Raw genomic sequence first — 16,119 nt, forward strand, 5'->3', positions numbered from 1 at the left:
TCATTTAAAGCACTTCTGCTCAAGGGACGATTGTTTTAAAGCTCAACATTGAGGTACTTAACCACGGTATAATACCTTTATGAGAGATAAAAAATATATTTTAATTTTTTTAATTATAAAGTTAGCGCCGCCGAGCGTATATATACGCAAAAGACAAGATAGTCCAAATGCCGAAATGGATATATATTTTCTTTACTTAAGTACTACTAAGTGATATTACTTTATTGATCGATAGAAAACAACATAATATTTCTATTATATCGGCCTTGGCACACCTCACGTTAAAATACTGTAAATTGGAGCGTGTTTATGAAAACTTCACATCAGTAAACAGCCCTGTTAAGATTATGCCTCTAAAATGAAACAGAAGGCAGCCAAGATGTGGATTATCTCGCCGTTGTTGGCAGCCCCGACGCTGTCGCTGCACATAATCGCGATTTGAAAATGAAGCTGTGAAAGATGCCTTTAATTAAAACAGGTCGTTAATGGTCCATTAGATAACCCGAGATCCGACTTAAACACTTACAAAAAGGAATTATAAAGATGTTTGTATGAATGCCATTATACATCTCAATAACTAATTTTCTATGTTGCAACGATACGTAGCGCCACTGAGCGCAGCAGAAACGAGACGTATACGTAGGCCAGGCGCTGCGGATTATTGGCGTCTTTGCCCTGCATTTCCTGCATAGAAAACTTTTCCACTTACGGCAACCAGTATAAGTAGCACTTCAAATTCTGCGTAGTTTTTGCGGATCCTTAGGTCCCAAATATATTGGATCACCTCATCGCTTTTCCAAGCTCGGTACGCGATAACAGCAACAAAACCTTGTTGGCAGACCCAAAGCTTCGACTGCACATAGCCGCACTCGAAGATGAAGCCAATAAAATACGTCTTCAATTAAAAGTCGTTATTAATGTCTCAGCGCTATTAATTAACGCTGCGCACGTCCGATAGTGCACTGCCTTGATTTATAACATCCATCCGTCTGGAAAGATTCGCGATGCAAACTTGGAATTTAATTGCTTTCAAGTGTTAACGTGCAAGTCTCTTAAAAGTTTTCAGTACGGGGATTATAATTCTATATAATTTTCTACTACGTGTAGTTTATGTTATTAATATTTATAAAGTGATGAAATTTCCAGCACTCCTAAATTCATATTATAACTCCAGTCTTTGTATTATTCGTGTAATAATCTTAGCTACTCAGGCACCTGGTAATGTACAATTATGATTTAACAGTAGTATTAAACTGACGTAATTAACGCGTAAGTATAAAACATTGCTAATTGATTTAAAGGCAGAAGACTTTTTTTTTCTTCATCTGTCAGCTCCCACGGCTCATATATGAGCCAGAACGCTTATGGTGACGTCATATCGTGGGATTCGACAGGTTAACTGAATTGAGCTTCACAATGATATTACAGACGTGCCCCATTTGAGAAATCAGAATATATTAACTCCCTATTCCAAAATTTGCCTATTATTCAATTACTTAAAGGTCATTCAGTTTGACCCCATTTGTAAGCGTAGATATTGACCGTGGCTTAACGAGCGGGAAGGATCTGTTTCGATACAGACACCGGCAGTAACTGCCAGACCTGTTAAATGGCGCGGCACAACGTCATTACAGTGAAGGACAGATAACTAGGCAATCAACGGGCTTCTGCTAAGGTGGAATAGGACTGTTTGTGAACCGCTGAAATTAGCGTTGCTCTAAAGATTAAGGAAATTACATTCCTACGCTAACTAGAACATTCAAACTTTCTACTCTTTTATTTTATTAAATTTACATAAACTCGAGACCGTCAAGCGTCACCCAGTTTTAATAACTATAAAGATATAACTTTAAAACTAAATTTTAATAATAAACTTTCATTTTATAAAATCAAAAAGTACATTAGTAAAAGTACATACGAGTACATTACGAGTGTTCAATAAATATTACAATTTTTATTTGTAAACAGCAGTATTAACTGGTTAATACCACCAGATAGAATAGTCGATGTCGCCCGTGGACTGAAATAACACCAGAAGAGACTTATGCGTCTCCGAATCATCTTATTTTAGGGGACAACATTTACCTGCAGTCAAATTTCAAACCAACTCTGTGTTCAATATTAACGTGTAAGATGTTTACATATTGGAAGTTACTATTAAGTTTGAAATCACCGCATTGGACCGTAGATACCTACGGCCCATGCATGCTGCAGTTTGACTCGGGTAGCAGTTCTACTGCTTTAGTTCCAAGACCGCAGGGAATACTAGTTGTTGAGTTATACGATCAGTTTTAATGTCAGAATATCAATGAGTCCGAACAGGCAAACTTAACTTCTGCGAGTAGCTTTGGTGGCGTAGTTTCTGTATTGTATTAGGTGCATTATCGCTTCATGTCAAGCTATCTTCTTTTTTAGTTTTACATATATTAAAGTGTTTACATAGTTCTTCAAACACTCGGTTCTGAATCGGCATCGGAGATATGTAGGCTGAGGCAGAAGCAGACAAAAAAATTAGATGGCTAGACGAACTGGACTCATTTTGTGGCGACTAGGAGGAGCATGCACAAAGCCGTGACGAGTGGCAGAAGACAGGGGAAGTATTTGTCTAGCTTTGGAACACAATTTAAGCTGTAATGAAAGGTGTATAAATAATACAAAATAGAAAACATCACTTAAATTCTGGATCAAAACTTACTAAAATACAAGACACTCAATAAATTAGTGAAATAAGGCGCCCACTGATTAACAGTCCGCCGGACGGTATCGGCCTGTCAGTTGTTCGGAGCTGTCAACTTTTTGTTCTAACTGACAGGCCGATACCGCCGGGGGGACTGTTAATCAGTGGGCCCCTATAGGTGCATAATCTTAAGGGACTAATATACAACCCCGGCGTTTCGGGTGTCTATGGGCGACGGTAATAGCTTACCATTGGGCGATTCATCTGCTCGTTTGCCTCCTATTAAAAAAACTAAACTGGCATAATGCTATTAGATTTTTACGAAAAGTGAAAACACGGCCACGTTCTCACGCTTGCTACAACTTTGTTGGCATGTACAAGTTAATAGTTAACAAGTTCACACAGATAACAATTCCACAAATTGTTAGCGTGATTAATTACTTCAGCTCTCCGGAATCCTGCGAGTTGAGCTTCACAGCTAACCGCAAGCACAAACACACAAAATGTTTACGTTAAGGGACTCTATGTATACATTAATTAAATTGCGTAAGTCATAAGTCTAAGTAGAAGATACTATAACTTTAACTTTTATAGCGCAAAATCACCAGCAAACAAGCCTAAATTGCAAGAAACGACAACTGCAGCAAAGGGTATAAGTATGTTTTACCGCTTTCGCTTAATTTCCTCGAGGCAGAAAGGCAGTTTTAAAGCGGGATTGAATCGGGGCGCTCCGCCGACATCTGCTGGTGACGTTAGGAAATTTTAATACCTAAGGATCAGACAATCGCATGCAGCTGATGCAGTGCCTGCCGGGAACGCCCGCGGCGCTGCGCGCACTACGACCACTCGGCTTGCAGGCGCAGTAGGCACCTACATACTTCATCTGACGGTTTAAAGCTTGGATAAAATTTATTTGCATTCATTTATGCAACAATATCGCTTTGTTTTGTGATTACAACTATACAAAACTATGTTATCGTTAATTAAGAATCAAATCTACGATAAAGAAAAACGTACTTCAAGGCTTCCGTGGGTCTTTAGTCTGAAGTCTAAATCAATCGATTGACAAAAGTTTTAACGATGTATTTGTACAGTTTACTTTGCTTGATCGCAAAGAATCGCAAACGTCTATATAACTACTGTAAGTATAACTAATAATAATACATAACATAATGTCTATTTAACATTTAAAGCCGCTGGTCTATGTACAGGTTGTCGCAAACTTCAGAGCTAAAGATTTGATCCCCGCGTATGTTCAGTTTTCGTTGTACATATGATATTTTCGTTTGATCAGTACGGAACGCGACAGTGATTTCAGCCAATTTTATTCTTTCTTGATCATATCAGCGATATAATAGAATTTCTTAATAGACCCTTACTAAAACAACCCAAAGACTTTTACATATACATTTATTCGTTTGTACTTTAGGTTAGTTAAAAGAACAAGGGAAGGCAGTGCAATATTAAATAAAAGAAGGATGCAGCAGTTTCGAGTGCTCTTCAACGTTTTCTGTAAGTATCTATGAAACTGGATTTCTTGCTGATGGAGAGAATTAAAAGGCATTGTAACAGAATTTTGGCTAAAAATATTTTGGTAAGTATTTGAATTTTTCACATAAAAATCCTGGTAAAATAGCAAGTCAAGCCATTTTAAGACTATTCAAGTTGTGGAAGTTTTTTCTTTTTTGTGTCAGAAATTTAATAAAGACAAACAATCTAAACTGAACGACAACGAAGAGTAACCATGAGAGGTCATCCATTCTAGTGCAAGATTTTGATGTTGTTATCCAACGCACGGGTACATGTATACCTACCTAAATTATATATTGGTATCATAAGTAATATTCCAGCTTATTTGATTAAGAAAACAAAAATACGCAAGTATGAACAAATCGCAAAATTAGCTTCGTGTTGTCCGATGTTGATTTATTATGGTTTTACAATATGTCTCAAAAAAAGATGTATCTCAGGACTAGTCCTATAGTCATAACATTTTCATTCAATAGATAAATAAGTTGTTTGTCCGGGACATTAAAGGTGTAGGTAGTTTCTTATTCGTTTCTTTACTTATCGTTGACAGTGCATGTAGGTATGTACTAAATGTGTTATATATTCAATTTACAAGTGAAAACGAAATAACCTGCCGATACAAAATTAAAAAGTGTAAATGTTTACGTATGAAGGTGCACAGCTTTATAATAAATTACCGTCTGATCTGAGAGGGGCAGGCTCATTCAATGAGTTTAAAGCTAAATTATCGCAGTACATTTTAAACCACTACCCACCTTAAAAAAAATAGTTGCGTGAGCGTGTACCTCTCGTCTCGAGCGACTTTGTATGCTACCGTAGATATAATTACTTTTACTTTATAACTCTGTTCTCGTGTAAGTGACTTGTATGTCTTTTATGAGAATAAATATCTTTAAACCTAAACCTAAAAGTTTACTTTTTATAAAGATTGATTGTGAGTACTTATCCTCATAGACGTATAAACTAGAGATAATCAGAATACAGTTCTATTTAGTATTGCAAAATAAATTTCATTATAGAATAGCGTTTGGTGAAAACAAACGACCGGACACACGACGGGTCCTAAAGATTTACGATGTAGTACGAGAAAATTTTATTATACTTTCAATTTCGCCGGTGCCCTCGAAAACAGTCCGTTGGGCGATATAAAATGGTCTTTACTATCTCCGGAGAGTTGACTCAAGTTACCTGAGAGTTCCGACGTCATGCCAGATTGCCAACGCGCAAGAGGGTAATTTAAAGTATTACCTAAGTTAATTATATTAGCGAGACGGAGAGAATTTGAACTGTAATGTCATTACGGAGGTGAATGTTGGAAAGGTTTAATAAGGCCCAGAGTTGACAAGTTGAGTGAGAAAGCAGGGGTCGGGGCGGGCGTAAATTCCATGTTATAATGTATCGCAGGCAGCAAGTGTGCGAACTCATCGATCACACGCCGAGTACGATAGCACATACGTGTAGGAACACTTTCCCTGCAAGTTTCCAACGAGCGGGTACATATGCCAAACTCCCGTCCAGATCAGTGGCAAAGCCGCGCCGCCGCCGCGCCGCTCCGTTCCGCACTCATCCAAAACATGCTTCATAAAATCGAGGCCAAGTATTATTACTCGCATTTTCTTAATTCATGTGTAAACAATACGTTAATATAACGCCAGTTTTGTAAAAAGATAACATAGTCCTTCTGGTAGTTTTATCTGGTAACAATATAATATAAATACTTCCTCTTGCACACCTTAATACAAGAAAATAATACAAAGATTACAGCAACTCAAGAACAGCTATACAATAGGCCACCATTTGCTTTTTGGCGAAGGAAATTACCATGAGGGTACCAGCATAGGTATATTCGCAAAGAAATTCAAAGGTGAAATTCAAAAGGTCAAAAATTATGAAGTCCCCAACCCGCTTTGGGCCAGCTTAGACACTAACACAATCCCACTCGCGCACACGAGAGGGAGGCTTAAGCATAGCAGTGGAACGTATACATATAGGTAGATTTTTAGGGTTCCGTAGCCAAATGGCAAAAAACGGAACCCTTACGGATTCGTCATGTCTATCTGTCTGTCTGTCAGTCTGTCTGTCTGTCACTTATTTCCGAAACTATAAGAACTATACTGTTGAAACTTGGTAAATAGATGTATTCTGTGAACCGCATTAAGATTTAGTAGATAAGATTTTCACACAAAAATAGAAAAAAAAAACAATAAATTTTGGGGGTTCCCCATACTTACTTATAATTTTTTTTTTCATCAAACCCATACGTGTTGGGTACCTATAGGTCTTCAAAAATGATATTGAAGTTTCTAATATCATTTTTTTCTAAACTGAATAGTTTGCGCGAGAGACACTTCCAAAGTGGTAAAATGTGTGTCGCCCCCCCCTGTAACTTCTAAAATAAGAGAATGATAAAACTAAAAAAAATATATGATGTACATTACCATGCAAACTTCCACCGAAAATTGGTTTGAACGAGATCTAGTAAGTAGTTTTTTTTAATACGTCATAAATCCCCTAAATACGGAACCCTTCATGGGCGAGTCCGACTCACACTTGGCCGCTATTTTTAAAACATGAAGATTCGATAAGCAAATTCTTCAGCAAAAATAATAACATTATTTAAAAAAATCTACAACGAAAACTGGGTACCGAAAGACAACATGTTTTAGTTAGATTAACATTAAATGTGCTATCTTAGAGGATTTCATATTTACAATAAAGCGAAATTCTCTTCTTATCATATTTCATACAAAAGCCGCTTAGTGACCTGAATTTATAATGTTTTTCTTTGGTAAATATACCTAGTACCTACCTATATTTTAATCTGCGGAAGGTATTTTATCTCTTGGCCTTTGTACTCGTATTAAATTGTATTTAATATATGCTTTAAAAGGATACATTTATTGAGAAATATTACAAAAAGGAAATTGTTCTTTAACGGGATACATTAAAGCTCTATTATTGGTGGTTACAAAGTTATTAAATTATACACCTCTGTGAATGATGATGAGATTCCGTGACTCGGCTTAAAAATTAACAGTAGGCATCAGACCAAACAACCGGCGTTCTGACTTTTTCAGGAGAATAAATTGACGTTAATAATTTCGTGAAATGTTTTTCTAATATATATGTCGTAGTCAGATCGTATAATCCGCCGTATTACATTACGGCTAGCCGTTTTATAAAACAGGGGCGTTTTGAAATGCGGCGGTTCGACGATTAGCCGGAGCCAGTACCTACACTACAGGGATGTCTTGAAACGCCACCTTTTGGCCACCGGCATATCATGCGAGTCGTGGGAGGAGCTTGCAACACGGAGATCGGACTGGCCAACTGCTGTCAATACGGGTCTTGATATCTTCGAACACACCCGACTTGAAGATCTTGACGCCAAACGCCAGCTCCGTAAAACTCGGCCCAAGCCCTCCTACAATTACACATACAACGCATCTGGGCAGCTCTACTGTGCTTTATGTTGTCGCACTTTCAAAACAAATTTGGTTTTGCGAGCCACGCTCGCGCTCATGCACGTAATAGTTAAGACCCTTTTATATTCTATTTGTCAGGATGTCGCCGTCGACGGATACGTCTGGGAGGACATCATCATCATCAGAGTGACCAGACCAGCGGGGCTCCTATTTCTGGGCGGTTTGCCCTTCGGGCATCTGAAGCTACCTAACGAACCTAACCTACTTACCTACTTACGCTTTTTTCCCCAAAGTGTAATGTTTTCACGGACGTCTCACTAAATCAATAGGTAGGTTAGAAATAGGAGCCCCCGCAAAGCGGGGCTCCGTCTAGTTAAGTTGCGAAGGAAATGTTTTTTGAAAAAAAACAGTCCGACGAACTCCAGATTTGATGGACACCCCAGCGTTTTTCATAGTTTGTTGTTGTTATGTCAGGCAGCGCCACGAGTGTTAAAAATGGGAACTAAAAACTGTCAAAGCGGCGGCTAATGACTCGCTGTATTACATTACGGCTAGCCGTGTTGAAGAACGTTTGGCGCCGAATACATTCCGGAGAATTTCATTCAGCCGCATTCAATCCGGCTAATCGTCGAACCGCCGCATTTCAAAACGCCCCTGTTTTGTAAAACGGCTAGCCGTAATCTAATACGGCGGATTATACGATCCGACTGCGACATACATAATAGCTTGTTCATAAAGCGGCTAGCTTGTTTATGTATAGGTGTCATGATACAAATATTTATTACTTAAAACGTCAAGGTAGAAATGAATAAAGCCAGTCAAACTAGTAAGTACCTATATAATCACAATCGGAACTACAATATTATATCTTTAGGTAGAAAGGATGCATTTCAATTTTAGTAGAATTAAATTTATGATAAATACTACAACATGAGTTCAATAATAGCTAAAACCATCAAAGATCACTTATAAGATACAATAACATTTTATACTTCTCATAAAAGTAAATAGCTCTTGTTAAACTTCAAAATATTTGGAATGCTTGAAACTGGGATTAAACTCGTGGACGTTTGGCAGGGAGTTCTCATGATACTAGTTCCTATTCATAGTTATTATGTGTACACAAATACATTGTGTTATAACAGCCACCTACAATAAAATAAGATTTGCGCTATCTTAAGCCATGTATAGTATATTATTTATTTGTAACTCCATTTTGGATTTCACTGACCTATAAATCCCGGTATTTCGATAGGCTTGCGTGGGGATATAGATCCAACACGTAGATGCCTTTTGGAGAGCTTTCATGTCATGTAGAATTATTTGTTTATCATTAATTCATTACGAATGTAAAAATGTTTGAACTATTCTGTGCTTGACGCCTTAGAACACTTGGTGTAGGAACATTACGCTCTATCACAGTTTATTTCGTCTCATTCAGAAGTTTCCGAAAGCGGTATCTGCCGATACGCCCCGTATTTTGCGCTGTTATTGCAGTGACGCCACTGTGCCATTATGTTGCGCACACAGTGTGTATAGATTGTTTTGTTATTACATAAAATGGCTTGGATAAATGTTTGTTATAGATATTTAAAATGTTATTATTATTTTAGTACATCATTTTAATACAAACACCGATATTTAAAACAAGGGTGTGTGTGGGAGGTAGCTATTAATCCCATTAAGAAATGTTTAGGACATAAAAGGACAATTATATTCTAACAACAAAGAGGAAAAATGACAACAATGTCAATAATCCATTTCTTAATTATAAGAAGGGAATTGAACACGCTGCCTCGCCTTCGAACAAAGGACGAACAGTGTTGAAAAAGCAACTCCAGCCGCTTTGTTCATTCAGGTTTTAACAAATTACTGTGGTACTTCCGAAATAGGTGACACGAATATTTGCCTTTGTATAAATAATGCATCATTGAATAATTTTGATACCTTTAGATTTATATTACATTTGTATATCGAAGGGTGATTTAAACTTGCATGCGGAATAAATAGAAGTGGTTAGAATTAAAACTTTTAACTAGCCATTTAAGTAGGTAACTAAAAACATTTTCCTATTGCCACGTTTTCCGTATGAAGCCAAAAGGAACAAACAGGTGAAGGAAATCTGTTAAGTGCTTTCAAACGTATTTATGTTGCAAATCAGACTAGCAAAATTACTGCGACACACAGATTAAAAAGAACCAGACGAAGACATAGCCCAATTTTAAATACCTAACTAAAATGTATTTAGTCGTATTAATCCAAGAAAAATGAACACAAAAATCGTGCACAGGTTGTAGAAATTTGTGTCTAGATACTTCACAAAAGTAGTTTATCATAGCCTAGTCTATAAAATTGGTGGCTACTATGGTCTTTTCACACTAGCAGGCGGAACGACCGCACATTTATTTGCCACTGCTGTGGTATAAACTAATAAATTATGATCGCAACTTTCGCAACATAGACGAACCTACCTGCATCTGTCAATTTCCTACTAAATAAGTACTTACTACCTAGTGATCGTATTGCATTTCGTTTCATATACAGTGCAATAATGCAATATGTATAAGCAGACGTGTGCTAACTCGGGGGCCTCGGGGCGCGAACACTAAAGTGATGTGTATTATTATTAAAGTTTATTAATGTATATTAATACATTTGCTTATTGAAAATCCTCTATTGTAATAAAAAGGTTCGATATGATTTCTGATATCGAGCCTCTTAAGTTAATAAACTTTAATAATGACGACTGGTCTGGCCTAGTGGGTAGTGACCCTGCCTGTGAAGCCGCGGTCCTGGGTTCGAATCCCAGTAAGGGCATTTACTTGTGTGATGAGCACAGATATTTGTTCCTGAGTCTTGGGTGTTTTCTATGTATTTATGTATTTGTATATTAAATATATCGTTGTCTGAGTACCCACAACAACACAAGCCTTCTTGAGCTTACTGTGGGACAGTCAATCTGTGTAAGAATGTCCTATAATATTTATTTATTTATTTTATTTATTTATAATAAACACCACTTCAGTATTCGTGCCTCGAATTAGCTCCCTACCTATGTGTAAGTATAATGAAATTATATACAAATTCAAAATTATTTGGTTAATTTTGCATTTATTAGCGAACATTCTTATTTCTTTTCAATAAATTAAAAGGGAAAAGGCGAGTAGGTCTCTTTCAACCTGTGTGAGACAGTAACCCACTACTCGCCTTAAACGCAGGAAACTGTGAGGAAATCACACAAGACAGGCACCAACTATCGGAGTATCGGAGAACAAGACCCACTTCGGGGTCTCCGGGTCGCTAAGCTCGGTCGGAGGAGTTAAGTAAGTAAGTACTCACATTCGTCGTGATCTTTGGCGGTGACAGTGAGAACGGTATGCTGGATGTCTTCATTTTCGTCCACTTCCGCCTCGTACAGCTCCTTGTCGAAGTACGGCGGGTTGTCATTCTTGTCAGCGATGCCGATGCGGATGAACTTAGTCACTGAAAGTAAAATAAATCGTTACTTACAAGAAGAACGAAACAAATAGAAGTCAGTTTTTGAATTAAAATTAAGAATTTAAGTAGGTACTTAAAATAATTACTTTTAAAAGTAAATTCTTAATTTTAATTACTTTAGTAGCGTTTGCCGCACACACATTTTAAATCAGATAATCTAATGACCGTATATTGTTTTATCGCATAAACAACCGCGCGCTTTAGGCATTCGTTACTGTAACTGCCAACTTAATTTTTAGAGCAAGCAAATACAGTTTTGTAAGTTTTGTTTCAAACCAAAAATGTACAAGCTAATTTTTTCCACCACTGAAGTGATTCTTGCCGGAAATAATTTTACCGTGGAAAATTTACGTAAAAGCATTTCACTAAAGACCATTTTTACATTATAACGCTTAAATAAATCCGGCCTAACAGAAAACGCCAACGATTCTATGAAAATTGTAAGGACAACAGCGCTCTTGCATCAGCAATTTTTTTCTTCGATCTCCATTTTTGTAGAGCTTTTCTAAGGGCAATCCTAATTGGACGATATGAAATGAGTTCTAATCAGTTCACCAGAAGAGTCGCACGAAAAAAGAAATCTAGAAGGAAATTGCTTTCGTTTGAGGCACATTCTAACAATGATAAATTAGGACCCCGCTGGGAGAAATGTCCGGCGGCTTTATTAGCAAACATTACTGACACTTCCAAGGGTATTTCATCACGAATACGATAATATGGACTTTAAGGCTAAGTAATACGTTTGTTGACTCTTAGTAGCTTTACCTAGGTGCGACTGAAGTCCCGCCGCCTGCCTCCACGATACCCAACTACAGACTTCACTTATTACGGTTTCAGTGATCGTTCTGGCAATATCAACACTAATACGAAAACATGCAATATATTAGATATTTAAAACTCATCCGAATAAGTCCTTCAAAACAATTCGCTTAATAGCGGCAATAAGGCACAGTCAATTGTAAAGTAGTAGTAGTAGTAAAATACTTTATTGTATAAAAAGAAACATAAAACATGAAAGACCACACATCATTAGTGCAAAGGCGAACTTATCCCTTTCAGGGATCTCTACCAGTTAACCCTTGAGCAATTGAGGGAGAATTGGAGAACGGTAGACATAAAAGCTGTACTAATCGGCATAAAGATAAAAGATTTAATATTCTTATGGGACAAGTTATATGCTCCCATATTTTTACACTTGACTGTACGATATAATACGATTCTTAGAATGATACAAAACATTCAACTTTCACACATGTCATAGGTTTTTTTATTCAAGGTATAATAAAGGTACGCATGAAATTTTTAGTACAAACAATTCATATTTGCCTCGGTCCGAAAAAGTGGTTGCTTTTAAACGAATGTAAAATTATTCAAATTTCTTGCATTAATAATTAAATAGTCCATTAGAATATCAAATCCTTGTTTTATGGCGCAAAATCTACACTAACATTCATAAACGATTCGGACCAGAGCGTAAAATCAAAAATGGAGCTCGCATTTGTTCCTCGTGTGGTTTAGGTGTAATATTATAGAGAGTGGTTTATTAGGTATATGATAGTAGAGAGTGTTAGAAGCGTGTTTTAAATCAGTCTTAAGAGTTTCCGAATTTTCAAAAGAAGTTTCCGTCATAAAATTTGAAAGTTCAGCTGAATTGGACGACCATAAAAACTAATCATCGACGTAAAGAGCAGTCTAACGACGCCGCGGGCGACTTTTTGCAAGCAAACACGCGAGGGGAGGCCCGCTCAGGACTTCGTTGAATTATTTTGTTACGGAACTGCGTCAACTCCCGTAAAAAATGATGCCAACATTTCACAAGCCAACAAATCGTCCCTGGGATCAATGCGGATAAAGTGCACGTAACAGTTTTAAATTTTAATGGTGGGTTTATTATTTCCAAAGGCCGAGGCGTACACTAAATTAACTATAATATTGATATAACACAACAATATGTCTTATGAATATGTAATTATGAATTTCTAACCTTTATCATGTTACTTTTGTATGTTTAACTAGTTTATCACGAAAAATAAATGATTTATGATTTTATGATTTATAATCTTTCTCACTCGTTTTTGCAGGACTGGTTTTTATGCGGTATGTTTTTTATTTATGACCACATCCTGCTTGAAGTTTTTATGTTTAACCTTTAAAGAAATATAACAGGATAAAATCACGTTTCTTGTACCTGACATTTCCATTTAGATATGGAGACGGCAGTCGTATTAGTATTAGAATTGTATTAATAAAATTTAAAGTAATTTACAAAAGAATATTAACCTTGCTCAGGGTATGCCAGAAATTTCATTTGTGATTCCACACCCTGTCGATAAAAGCATACCATGACGATTCATACTAGAAAAGAATTTACTCAACAACGAGGATCCATAGACATTCCCTCTATTTAACGTCAGCATTAACAATTCTCTGTGAGTGAAATACCAGACTCTAATATTCTCTGTGTGCGTATAAAACAAAGCGCCCTATCGGTGAGCAAATGTGCTAAGATCGGATCTTCGGGACACATTCACATAGCCGGAGTGGTGGCCGATAATGAAATTCTTTATCAAGAGGTGCACCGAGTGGAGTGTCGGGACGTGCCTTCGCGTCGCGCAGGACGGGCGCGGAGGCCGCCAGACCTGAGGCTTTCACATAAGCTGGATCAAGCCAATGCAACACCTTTTTGATTTTTCAAGCCACTGCCAAATTCAGAAGATTCAGGAGACCGACGCTCTGATCTATTCAAAAGATCTCGCCAACCTACTTTTCAAGATAAACAGAAACTGTTTTCAGCCACTGGAGCGATTGAACGTCGAGACGTAAATTTGTTTTTGCATTGTCTGCCTTCCTTTTTACTTCCCTGAAATTCAATTCCGGTTGCACTAATGTCAGTTCTTAGTTATATTGAGTCCTTGTTCTTTTTCTATTTCTCTTAAATGTGCGGCCCTGATTTTAGTTATCAAATAACTGCTGTCAACAATGATAGCATGAAAATGTTACAATAGTAGTAATAGACAGTGTTGGATTGCTATCAACCTTTTCTGCGGGCAGAATGGCCGGGAACCATTCATTTACACATCGATTCCAGTTTCAATTACAGTAGGTACGAAGTGTGCGTTTTTGCCAGGCTTCCGAACATTTCAGCGTTTTGCTTTTTGCGTTAAACGGTCTGTGTCGTAATGGTCTCGGAAACAATAAAATAGGAGTATTGTAGTTTTGCGATTTTGCTTTAATCTAAAATAAAACCTTACAATTCAATTTCTACAAAATTACACATAGGAAACCTATCTGTGTAGATAAATAATTCACAGACCCCACAGACTATAAAAATGTTATTGCAATGTTAACAGTTAAATATACATATACAACGAGACCGTCTTTAACGAGAGGTAATGTGCGGGCATGGGACGCTGAGCAGGGCGTCCGTGGCACGTCCCGTGTGGTGGCCGCTCCCGGCCCAACTTCCGCCGGTCACGAAGTTTTAATGGCCGGGTGTAAAATTTCCTAATTGGATTGATTGACGAGGTGTGTATTGCTAGTTTGTGACTGGAAAACTCTACCGGCGTTCCAAACTTTGTGAGCACAATTTATTTCCTAGCGACAACATGATAAAATTGATAGGGCAACTAAGCTGTAACAAATCTTTTAGGTATTTATCACAATACACCTAAGCTTAAGGTTTCTAATTCATATGTCCGTGATAAACAGACTTAAAGAGAGATAGGCATGATGGAACTATATCTAAGGGTTTATTTTAATAAAAAAAAGTTTTTCTTTTAAGTTTACCTTTTTGTTAAAGCTTGAGATGTAGTTTGCAAAAGAAAACAATTACTTGAACATGCAGCGCTTACATTTGCCAAGAAAACTCTTGCGAGTCGTTTTTTTGTAAGATATGTACGATTTACATAATGCTCAGTGGTTTGGATATGTAAAATGTATACTGTATGCATTATCCACGCGCCATATTTCATTTAAAGTAACCTGTTAACTGTATTTGCACAGAAGTAGTGATGAAATATCACTTTATTGCAAGTGTGTGCTTATTAACGTGATATAACTTCTTCCCATCACTACGAAATGAAACACAAATATGATCTGTGGTAACAACAAAGTTGTAGTTGAACGTTAGAAATCGTATGTTGATTTCCCTGAGGAGTTATGTGGTCGGAGTATGATTCTGGTTATCACCGATGTGTCGCAGGACCGTTTCAACCGTGTCCCTATTGAAGCGTGACGGCGGTGGCTAGATTGTCCGACACAAAGGTAAATCGGGAAACAAGACATATATTTACTCAAGGGTCGTCTTTAGAAATAGTAACTTGAAAGGGCAGCTCACGTTTACAATACAGCATTCGTAATTAATAAACATATTGTCAATATTATCATTCTCTACTACGAGAAACATATCGGACCTTTTGTAGAATTCTGTTGGGTTAAAATTAAAGGAATGGTTACAGAAGGATCAAAATCAATAAGTCTGATCCAAATGCCTTAAGTCGTTTCAACGTGATTGAGTCCAAAACAAACAGGATAAGGAAAACTTTTCCAAATCAGAGAGAAAGCAAACGTGAACTTAAGTCCCCGTAACAATCGCCAAAAAGTTTGACAATTCGTCCTGTTTTAAATGCCTATCTACAGCTTTGAAAGAAAAATAAAAGTACCTGTTTTAGAATATTTTTATGAAGAATAAACTCAATTTCCTCAGGAAAAATACTTCACAAGGAGAAAGCAATCGAATAATAATGTGACGGACGTAAAGGATATGGCTAATTTGCGAGCAAGGAATCCTGACGAGAAGAGGCCCATAACGGCGGTTCCAAATACAGGGAGGATGTGTACCTACTCATAGGTACTAAACAAACACCAGAAATGTTCTCAGATACAAAATTCATTTTGATTCAATTTTAAATACTTACGGGAACATATTTAATAAGCACTGGTAGTTTTTTTTAATGAAATACTTTAGTTTTTCGCAAAACAATAACACGG

At 37.2% G+C, this 16,119-nt stretch overlaps 1 protein-coding gene and 1 long non-coding RNA gene across 8 annotated transcripts in view; one reads left to right on the forward strand and one right to left on the reverse strand.

The window, feature by feature from the left end:
- Positions 1–16,119, reverse strand: part of LOC134647952 (neural-cadherin-like) — a 297,639-nt gene that overhangs the window by 66,392 nt on the left and 215,128 nt on the right. For all 7 annotated transcript variants that reach the window (XM_063502340.1, XM_063502341.1, XM_063502342.1 and 4 more), the window contains one exon: positions 10,972–11,115. In XM_063502340.1, the coding sequence (XP_063358410.1) occupies positions 10,972–11,115 (144 nt within the window). The remainder of the gene's footprint in view (positions 1–10,971; positions 11,116–16,119) is intronic.
- LOC134648018 (uncharacterized) overlaps positions 6,488–16,119 on the forward strand; it is a 233,744-nt gene continuing 224,112 nt past the window's right edge. The window contains exon 1 of the long non-coding RNA XR_010096874.1: positions 6,488–6,706. This is a non-coding gene — a long non-coding RNA (uncharacterized LOC134648018). The remainder of the gene's footprint in view (positions 6,707–16,119) is intronic.

Source organism: Cydia amplana, chromosome 5 (assembly GCF_948474715.1).
Source record: "Cydia amplana chromosome 5, ilCydAmpl1.1, whole genome shotgun sequence".
Classification (NCBI taxonomy): domain Eukaryota; kingdom Metazoa; phylum Arthropoda; class Insecta; order Lepidoptera; family Tortricidae; genus Cydia; species Cydia amplana.